Source organism: Parasteatoda tepidariorum, chromosome 9, assembly GCF_982258835.1.
Source record: "Parasteatoda tepidariorum strain Cologne lab strain chromosome 9, Ptep-v5.0, whole genome shotgun sequence".
NCBI lineage: Eukaryota > Metazoa > Arthropoda > Arachnida > Araneae > Theridiidae > Parasteatoda > Parasteatoda tepidariorum.
In genome coordinates, this window is record NC_141763.1 from 60,123,743 (window position 1) to 60,135,359 (window position 11,617).

General features: G+C 26.2%; 1 protein-coding gene across 1 annotated transcript; it reads right to left on the minus strand.

Annotated features, from left to right (window-relative positions):
• Positions 1 to 1,452: 1,452 nt before the first annotated feature.
• LOC147804103 (uncharacterized) lies at positions 1,453 to 10,923 on the minus strand. The gene is made up of 2 exons (XM_087151943.1): positions 10,707 to 10,923; positions 1,453 to 2,488 (listed from the first exon to the last, which is right to left on the minus strand). The coding sequence occupies exon 2, from the start codon at positions 2,464 to 2,466 to the stop codon at positions 1,618 to 1,620; it is 849 nt and encodes a 282-aa protein (XP_087008069.1). The 5' UTR covers positions 2,467 to 2,488; positions 10,707 to 10,923; the 3' UTR covers positions 1,453 to 1,617.
• Positions 10,924 to 11,617: the final 694 nt, after the last annotated feature.

Sequence of the window (11,617 nt, forward strand, 5' to 3'; positions counted from 1 at the left end):
TGCGTTTGAAAATATCGTTTAAATTTCACTTCAGCTCTTTTTTGTAGGACAGAAATATATCTAAAGACGATCTTTAAATCAATCAATTAATTCGGAAATGAAAACTTTAAATTATTTAAGAAGATTCATCAAAATTCTTTCATAATTCGAAAAGTATTCCGGTTAACGATAAAACATTATCACAACATATAACTGATATAATTACAAATATCGCAAAAAATATTCCAAAGCGATATCATTAGAAGTTTCTTAGAAATGTTTCATCAAAAAACGTCAGTTTTAGCATCATTAATAAATGCCCTACCGACTCCCCTTAATTTCCTTGTTTTTAAATTTACACAATATAGGTTACCATATATATATAAGTTAAAACACCATTTATGTAATAAAATTTTTTCTTAGCTCATTAATCTGCAATAATGACTAATGTATAAAAATTCACACTATTCGAATTTCTTAAAAGTGCAGTTCAGTAATCATTTCACTTAATTATTTACATTTAGAATTACATAAACCTTTATATAAATTGATTAACGCATGCAAGACTCATTGTTTTTAATGCTTGTATTTCAGGGATTTAAAATTAGTTTTAATCGATTGAAATACAAGCGAAATATTGATCTGATTATTTATAATTGAAGAATTAAACTGCAACAACTAGGATAGAGCATTCTCATTTCTGACGGAAATGAGATTGCATGAAATTTATATATATATATATATATATATATATATATATATATATATATATATAGTGAATGAATATACGTCATTTTCTTCATTCAAACATCAAAAACAATTCGAACAATATCAGGTGGGTTATGAAATGTATTTTTTTTAAACAATTATTTACTTCTATGTAACTTGAAAAATTTAAATATTAGGCATTAAAATATCTTTCTAGGAAAATTAAAAGTTTCTGTCAAGAGTATGAGCAAATTTGGAAAGTTTATCAAACAATCGATTGAACTTGTGGTTTTTAAACTTCACTTACTTGTAGTTATTCAAAAATTTAAGATTTTGTTTTAAAGATCCATTTTTCTAAAGGCAAGAGTTTTCTGCAATAACAACCTTAAAATCAATAATTAGTTTTGTATAACAAATCTAAATTTTATAGTTCCTATAAGTTATTATTTAATCTAATTCTCTAAGTCTTCTTTTATATGAAACTTATTCTGTTTTTACATCTCTTGAAACACAACATGTGTGCATACATGATTTTAGATTTTTGACTCCCTCTGAAATTTCATGACATTTAAAGCTTGATAATGTATCTTCAAACTCCCTTTAAATAACATAATAATTTCCTATTAGTTTATCAAAGGAAAAAATAAATATCCCTTCAGTTTTTAATTTTTTTGCTTGATTGAATAAGTATAAAATATAAAATAGTAAAATTTTATTTAAAATTTCATTCTTTTAACAATGATATGAATTTCATCTACAATCCTATAAAAGTAACACGCAATAAAAATTAATCACAGTGTCTTGTCAATTAAATGAAAATTAAATGAAAAAATTAAATGAAAACATGAAAAAAATAATTATACAATTTTTCAGAAAAAAATACCGTTGATAATACTCAAATCATAGGTGAACTATTAGCTAAAATAATGTTTAAACACTTTCTCTGAGATTCTCAAAGTCTACATTGTCGTGTATTGCATCTCCCTCAAAAATGGCAATAGAATCAGTACTATCAATTAATATGAATTCACCATCAATTATGATATCAGGATCACTGGACTGTGGTTCATCAGGTGACAGCACTTTAGAAACAGCACATACTGGAACACAGTTCTTCAGAAAGACACTATCCAATATTTCCTTCTTAAGTGCCAGTTGTTCAATCGATTGCCGGGCTATAACTTTTCTTCTACGGTAAATTGGCCTTTTAACTCGTCCTTTGAGTACACTATGAACTTTGTCTGCTGGCCTATGGTAATCCGATTCTGAAGCATCCTTAACTCCGGTGGAAGGCACGTGTACGCTCGTAGCCAAACTCTCAGGTATAGGATTTCTATGTATGTCATCATCAGAATAAGAGTTAGGTACTTGATTGGTATGAACCTGGTTTTCCCAATTTCGGAAACATACAGGACAAGTATCATTGTGTTTTAACCAATTGGATACACACACGTTATGAAAAATATGCCCACATGGCAAGAGATGTGGCCAGTCAAATTCGGTGTTTAAGCACAGAATGCAGTCCTCAAAACCATCGAACTCATTATTTCGTACAGATTTATGCGATGCCTCTTCTTCACGTGGACGGCATACAAGAGCTCTCTGTTTGCGATTGATGCGTCTTTTATTTGTAGCACTGGCACTTCTTGTAGGTGCATTTGTCCCAGCCTTCAACGTGCTTAGGTCCTGGATGTTCTTGATTTTCTCTGGAGTTTCAAAAATAATTCTACGATACGAATTTCGAATTTCAAAACACCTTGAGCGACTGCAAGTTGTCATGATGTAAGGTATTATTCAAAGTCTGAAAATAAAAAAAGGGTACAATTAAAAATGGGTGCATAAAAGTTTATTTATTAAATTATTTACTACTTAGCAATGAGCAAATTCATAATTGAAAATAAGGTCGAAATGTTGATTAATTACTAACATATTACTAATCAGGTCAATGATTTACTAAATCAGTTATTATTTAAAGTTCTTAATTTATTTTTTTAATAATTCCTATATTTGCAATTTTTCTCTATGACTTATTTACAAATTTAAATTTTTTTATTTGTTTACTAATTTCAATTATTTTAGAAAAATTGCAAATTTCAGGAACCCTGATACTTTAAATTCAAAATGTTAATTGCATAATTTTTGTTCAGCAGAAAATTCTTTTAATGCCTCTTACCTTACATTTAGTATTTATATTTCAAACTATTTTATAAAATAAGTGCAGATTCATTCTTATTAAAGAAATTCATACTAAATAAAGATTTTAAGTACACTTCTTGTCCTGTCAATTGTCGATGAAACAATCTTTTGAGTAATTTGAATGTAATTCATTTATTAAATATAAATTGCTTTGTACAAACCCAAGGAGATATAGATTCGTTCGATATTCAAAGTTTTCGGATAATAACAATTGTCTTAAGCAAATCTTATCTATCTTTGCCGGCGTTTGAAATTACCACGGAACTATTATTAGGCTTTACATGTTTGTCTAAATTGTTTCTAAGTCTTGGTGACTATAATCATTGCAAATGAATTTTATTAAATTAAAATCTAATTTTAAAGCATTTCATCAGCTATCCAAGATATGTCCAAGAAGAAAAAGCATTTAAAAAAAATTTGATATTGTCCAGATTTATTACAGGAAATATGTGTGTTACTCTTTTAAAAAAAGTTACGTAAAAATTAAAAAACGTAAAACAGGGGACAAAAAGAGAAAAAACAAGTAAAAATCTGTTATGCATGAGTTTGCAGGAAACTTTTTAACTCTCATTTTGCCTGAATTTTGCCAAAATTTTGAACAAATAGACTTCATTTCCTAAATCACAGTCTTGATACAAAAAAACAAGATTCTGTGATATAAACGAAACTAAACTCAGTGGCGCGACAGCCCTTAGAGGTCCAAGGCCTACTGTGCCCATCTCAGTTTTCTTGATCTTGGGCTCTGGGGAGCAGGAGCAGATGCTCGGGTTAGGTGGTCAGCCGAACTCTGAAGCCCCAGTGTTTAGTTCCCAAGCATGCTTGGTACTCATTTATCCACCCACTGAAGGGATGAAAGGCTAAGTCAACCTTGTCCGGACCGAGGATCAAACCCCGGACCTGTGGCACGGGAGTGCGAAGCGCTACCACAAAGCCACCGGGCGTCAGTGATATAAGAACATTATAAAAAAGTTTTAATCACTCTTATTTATAAAGTTTTCCTAAATCAGTTGCATACAAAATTTTTCAAAATTTGTTATATATAACTTTATTTCTTAACAGCCTGAAATTTCAATGCAAAAAGGCTTTTAAACTTCTGAGTTAAAACTCATTATAGAACGATTTCATCAATTTTCTTTTAAAAACATTTTCATACTTTACAATATAAAATGCCAAGCGTTTTAAATACACTTAATTAATATTATTCCCTACATCAGAGTCTAAAATTTGAAACAAGATAATAAAAAAGATTCTGAGATAAAAATATCCAAAACTTTCCTAACTTTTAATTAAAAAACTATTTAAAACAAATTTATATACTTTACTATATAATATAATATCAAATATTCTAAATAACATTTCTAACATCTTTTTCTAAACTGCATTCCAAAATTTGAAGAAACGAAGAAAAAAAATAATCGACATTTTTCTGAGGCAAAAAATCCTAAAAAGGTTTTCATAAAATTTAAGTAAAATTTTCGATAAAACATATTTTATAGTTTACTGTATAATATAATATTATACATTTTAATTATCATTACTGACATAATTAATTAAACAACTCCTTAAAATTTAAATGAAAAGAAAAAAAGTCTTACAACATTTCTGTGGTCAAACACTTAATATATTGCACTCACGAAATTCAAAAAAGAGTTCAATTAAAATTTGTCTTTATACTTTGAAATATAAAATCGTACAAACGTACTAAATTACCTTCCCTAATATTATTTCCTAAACAAAAATCTAAAATTCTAAAAAAAGTAATGACAAATTTCTGGTTTAAGTAACATTAAAATAATTTGTCAAAAAATTTTATTCAAGTTTTAATGGAAATATATCTTTATACTTAATAATATAATATTTTATTTATTCATAATATATAATATTTAAACAAGATTAACTAAGATTATCTCCTAAACAACAGTCTAAAATTTGAAACAAAATGACTGACATGATTTTGAGACAAAAAATATTTCATAAATTTTGATATAATGAAGAAGAATATTTCTTAGTTAAAAACATTAGCGTGATCTTCAAATTAATAACTTTGAACTAATAAAACTGTTAAGTCATTAAACTGCTAAAAAGGAAGATCCAATCTCTACAAAGGAATTTGTTTGTCCGATAACATTTTAACATTTTAATTGTGTTAAAAACTATCATCATGTGTAAAAAAGTGTATATTTTACAACTCATATTACTTTTATACATTGATTATTAAGATTAAAAATTTTACTCTTTTCATTTCAAGTGTGTCTCTATCACAGAGAAAGTACTGCATATAAATATTTTATTATTTCTTAGATGGTAACATAAATATCCTAAACTTTACCTTCTTATGTTATTCCTTTATCTAAATCTTCTTATTTAATATTTGAAACTAAACGCCTTCTCATACTTAATAAATCACTTCATCTTTTTTATATTTCAATCTCAAGTGTTCTACATTTAGATCTGACGTATGTATTAACATTTTATAATTTTCCCTTTACTCACTTTGAGAAACATATTTTTCTCTCGGGCTACTTAACAAACTAATTGTAAGTACTCAGGCTTTCCCTGTTTCACGAGGCAAAACATTATTATGATACTATTTTACAAGATTTTCTCTAATTTTTATTGTAGAATACTTGTGTCTCACTTTGATGCTTATTCTTTGATTATGATGGTTAAATAAAATTAATTTGCTGTTTTTGAATCTTGTGCCTTGTTTACCTAACTCCCCCGATTAACATATATTTGGTCTATAATATGATCAGTGTCCTAACTAATCCAAAAATGACTTCCATCTACTTTAGTGTTCAATATTATTACTATCATATTTTCAAAATCCAAATCCTTCATATCATATTTTTAAATCCTTCAACTCTAACCTAGAAATAAAGACATACAAAAAGCCCCCCAAAAAAATTCTAATTTTTCCGCTCTTAAGAGTTGAAAACAGTAAAACCGTAAAAACAGAGTTTATTGTGATTACAATAAACTGTGTTTTTACCATTTTGTCATTCAAGATTTCTTTCATGCTCTCAAAAACTACTTTTTTTCTGTTATAAATTAATTAACAGGCCAACCTTCGTTTTTAAAGTATTAAATAAAGTATATAAGAACCTGCGCAAATTAACCCTGTTTCAGCGATAGCCATAAATTCTAAAGTAAACCTTTAGATAAAGAACTTAGACTTGATTTGTGAACGCTTGCTACTCTTAATTTGTGTATGATGATTCATTTCCAATTTCAGAAGTCTTTCCTAGTCTTATTTTTAAAGGCAGATTCAATCTTGAAATAAAAAGGTTGTTTATGCAAGCTTAATTCGAACCTCACAGTGCGTAAACTGGTATAGGTAAATTTAACACAGCACGAAGCTTACATGGTTTATTTGCTAATTATTTATAAAGCTTGTAGGGCTTTATAAAAAAGGTCGTAACTGATATTAAAATATCTCTTCTATCTGGGATTAAAAAAAAACGGCAAAAACACAAATTGAAACAAATGAAAATCTAGAGAGGTGTTTAAACTCTAAATGATTTAAAATTTTGCTTAGAATAAATTAATTTCTACGTTTGCACACTTTAAAGGAATCAAAATAGTGATTAACAACATGCAACTTTCAATTTATACCTAAATTTATTTTTAAAAAAATTAACACTTGGCTTATCACTACTTTAAATTATATAGTTCTGAGATTTTAAAATGTCCTAAATATGAAACTAAAGTTTCTCTTAAAATGTATAATGACCCATTTTATATATTTAAAGAGTTTTAAATCTTCATAGGCATTAAACGTAACTTCGAGCTAATTAAGAATTATTAATATATTTAAACCTAACAAAAATGACAACATACCACAAAAATGGCAATATACAATTTAAAATTTTTTCTTCTTTTTGCATACTCTATGGAAAGTAATAATTTTAAACAACGCATAACCTTCGATTCTAACCTAGATGTACTAAAAAGTGATTGGCTGGAATATTAACATTAACTTTAGAGAGCCCCATCGCTGTATAACTCTTGCACAGACTGTTTGGTTTTGAAATAAATCTTGGTGAAAATGAATAATCAAATTACACCTAGATGTATATCTAATATATTATGGAACAGACCAAATATTTAATTTTAAGATAGACCAATAGCAAAATTATCACTAAAGCTCCTCGGCAGAAATTTCCAGTATCTCTTGTTTATATCTTGCGTTTGTATAGATTCAAAAACACGAACAAATATTATCATATTCTTGTAGTTTTAAACACACTTATTCTCTCAGTAATTACCGCAATTTCCACAATGATGTATTTTAAATTTAAATGGAGTAGTTTTATTTAAAAAAATGTTAGATTATCACTATAGTAAACTCTATTGCTCTTAAAAATTCTCATTCTACTGCGATTTTACATATTGGTTGATTAAATTATAAAATAACATATTTCAAGGCTCTTCCAATGAAGTATATTCCTTTGAATACTATCTTATGTAATTTAGGTAAAAACCAGACATTTTTTTAATGTTCTTTAACAATGTATATAACAATTATAAATTTATTTGACATCTTTTTTTATTATTAATGAAATTAACTATTTTACAGCACTAAAAATATCCATTTATCAATTTTATCTGGTCAAACTTTCTTATTGGAACGTTATTAATAATACCTCTTTAATTTTGTCCAGTTTGATTTCCATAATGAAAAACTCTTAATATAGCTTTCTACATGTTTATTTCAGATTAATAAAATAGTTTCGTAATTTAAATGGTGGAAACTTATTCAAAGCAATGTAATAAGAAGTTGTGCTTACATTAAAAAAATTTAATTTTCATAATTTCTCTAAAGAAGAAAATAATATGATTAATTTAGCAAAAAGTAGTGGCATTTGTTGATGATTTAAAAAAATATTTAAATATCAACTTTTTTTAAACTTTAAATTTACGTAAAACATGTCGAAAACAACGGTACTAACATTGGAATTTCTGCGCGAAAAAATAAATTTAAAAATCCTTCCATATTTCAAAGAAAAAAAAGTTTAATATCAACTAATATTTTTAAAAAAGTGTCACATTGCCTTAAAATTCGTTTTTTTTTTAATTATGAAGAAATAAACCCTATCATTAATAATGAAGCACACAGACGAGAAATAACAATAAATGTGCACTATAACGTTAAGTTTAAATTATTGTAGCTAATTTCACTATTGTAGCTAATTTCACTAATTTCACTCGATTTACCTGGATACGACTAAATTATCAAATTTATAAATTATATAATAGTTTTTAATTTCGAAACAATTTCTAAAAGAGGAATTTAAGAAGTCTGCTCTTAACTAGCATTGTCCTTAACTAGCGTTGTTTCAAAATGTAAGAAGTTTGTCCTTAACTAGCATTGTTTCAAAATGTAAGAAGTCTGTCATTAACTAGCATTGTTTCAAAATGTAAGAAAAATCAGAAAATGAAAAAATTCACTTCAAACAAAATATACCGAATCTGAACAAAATATCGGAATTTACTAACATTCTGTAACAGTGATGGAAAAAAATTCAATCAAATCAATAAAATTTTAATGAATAAAATGTCAAATCAATAAAATTTTAATGCTGAAGCTAAAGAATCTCTTTAAAAGTCTGATGACCCACTTTATAAATTTAAAGAGTTTTAAATTGCCGAAGATATTAAAAGTAATTTTAAACTGATTAAGAATGATCAATATATTTAAACCTAACAAAAATGACAATGTAATACAAACGGAGAGAATTAAATAAAATAGTAGTAATATCTGAATACTATTTTAATTTTTTTTCTTTTTGCATATTCTAAAGAGAGTAGTAGTTTTTAACAATGCATAACCTTCAATTCTAACCTAGATCTCCTAACATTATAAATAAAAGTGGCAAATAATTTTTTACGAAATTGTAAATCACTGGTAAATTATAATCTAGATACACAAACCCCCTCTTTGGTTTAAAAATAAATTTAAGTAAAAATAGACGATAAATTCGAATTTAACCATAAAGATGTGTGCTCACCTAAGGAATCGAAACTTTTTCTCTAGATTTTATAAATGCTTAATTGGTAAGCATAATCTGCTCGCCTTCCTCTCTTTTCTTTGATTTTTATAAGTTAAATAAAGCTAAGGTTTATTTAACTCATGAGAATATTTAACCCACTAGAAATAATATGCTACATATTGTCTGTACATAATTAAAACAAAATCTTAGATATAACAGATACTACATTAAGTATATGCATTTTAGTTAAATCATATATGTAAATATACTTAAAAATAAAGTAATTACAGTCGCCAAGCATGAAAAAGGAACGCCTGATAAACACTACATAGCTTTCAAAAGTTTATTTGATCATATCACATCACTAAAAGGCAATTACGCTGTAATTTTTTTTCATCATTACTAGACATAACTTGTAACATAATATTATCAAATTATTTAAAAATTTATAATAAAACTTTCTATAAAAAATTTATTTTGAATACTATCTTTTCCAATTTACGCAAAAATCAGAAATTTTTTAATGTTCTTTTACAATGTATGTAATAATTATAATTTGATTTTACATAATTCTTTTATAAAAAATGAAATTAACTATTTTACAGCACTAAAAAATATCCATTTATTGACTTACTCTAGTCAAACTTTCATGCTTGAACGAAATTAATAATACCTCTTTAATTTTGTCCTATTTGATTCTGATAATAAAAACTCTTAATATAGCTTTCTACATGTTTATTTCACATTAATAAAATAGCCTCATAGTTTATATGGTGGAAACCTTACTTGAAACAATGTAATAAAAATTTGTATTCATGAAAATAAATTTGACCTCTTAAATTTCTAATGAAGAAAATAACATGATTAATTTAGCAAAAATCAGCGTTTATTTGATGATGATTTAAAGCAAAAAACTTTAAATGTTGACTTTTTTTTTAAACTTTAAATTTACGTAAAACACTTAGAAAACAACGCTACTAACATTGGACTTTCAGGTCGACAGAATAAATTTAAAAATCCTTACATATTTTTCAAAAAAAAAAAGTTCATTAAAAGAAAGTCAAATCTGGAAATGACTAAATTATCAAATTTACAGACTATATATTAGTTTTTAATTTCGAATCAGTTCCTAAAAAATGAAATACCTACAAGCAATGATGCCTTAAAAAATTCCTTAACTAGCATTGTTTTAAAATGTAAGAAGTAAATAAAAAGTAGAAAATAAAAAAATCGAAAATGAAAAAATACCGAATCTGAAAAAAATATCAGAATTTACTAACATTCCGCAACAGTGATGAAAACAAATTGTGTTAAAATTAGAGAAAAAATCAATGATATTTTAAAAGAATTAAATTTAAAAAATTAAATGATTAACGAGTTTCAAAATCTACTAACATTTGAAATAAAAGTGGCAAATAACTGAAAATACTAAAAATTACCTTTTATGAAATTGTAAATCATAGGTAAAATATAAGCTTGATATGTATTTTCTATTTTCTGAATAAAATCTATTTCTATAAAAATGAATTTAAGAATAAACCACATTAATTCGAATTTATTTAGCAAAAAGAGGTAAATAAATTTATTAAAACTTAGCTTAAGTTAGATACTCTGCTACCAAAATAAATTCAAAAGAGAAGTTAGTTTATTAAAAGCAAAAATTTACTGCAAAATTGTACTTTAAATAGTTTTAATTGCATTAAAATGGCTTATACAGGGGAAAAAACTCACTGATAGTTCTGAAATTCTCATGTTAACCAGATGAAAAAAGAATATTAAATAGTTCAAGATTCACAAATAAATAGAAAAATATCGTTTAAATGTGCTTACCTTTACAACACAGAGGTAGAAGACGTCAAGTATCCCTATAGCGTCCTGTAACATATAATTCGTATTCTTCGAAAGTTCACTGTACGGCTCACAATTTTCTACAACAAATATTTCTTCACCACGAAATGATTCTTAGACGAAGTTCTAAGACTAAATGGTATATACTTTTTTTGAGATGTATAGCAAATATTCAAGAATATCAATTAGTCATACAATAGCTTTTATCTATAAGAATGTTTAACCAATCAGGTTCACACCTGTCTCCAAAAGTATACAAGAAGGCTGCACCCTTCCCCCCCTATATACAATCTTAGCCCCTTCTAAATAATAAACCTTATGTTTGCAACATATGAATAAGTTTTCATTGTGCAATGACAAAAGAGTTCTACTAGAACTAGAGATGAAATCATGTTAAAGCTTATCTCATTAGTTATCACGGGCTTTAATGCGTAACATTACACTGTATCAATTACCTAATGTCAATTTTAATTATTTTTTGTTTTTACAAGCATAATATTGAAACTACTTGGACCAACTACATAAGGAATTAATTTCTTGTAGTTAAAATGTTTCTAATACAGAGATAAATAATTTAGCATTTCAATATTTTTAAACTTAGTTACTAAGCATTTTGATAAAAACTTAGAGCAACAAGCTCTTAGTTTTGAATATCATCTCACAACAGAACTTATGTTTTTAAAGAAATTTAGTGTATTATTTAGTTTTTATTTGACTATTACATTTAATTTTCAGTTCAGGAAAAGAAATTTTTGATTATTAAAATTTTTTTCTAAAATAAAATGTATAAAAACGAGGCTAATCAAGATGTTAGCGTTAATATTTTCATTGAAATACTGACGTTAATCTACCATACAAAGCTATATAGATAGCATAAAAGATAAGAAGATATT

Bases quoted from the DNA above. Each gene is read 5' to 3' on its own strand.
- LOC147804103 (XM_087151943.1), bottom strand. From the start codon at position 2,466: ATGACAACTTGCAGTCGCTCAAGGTGTTTTGAAATTCGAAATTCGTAT.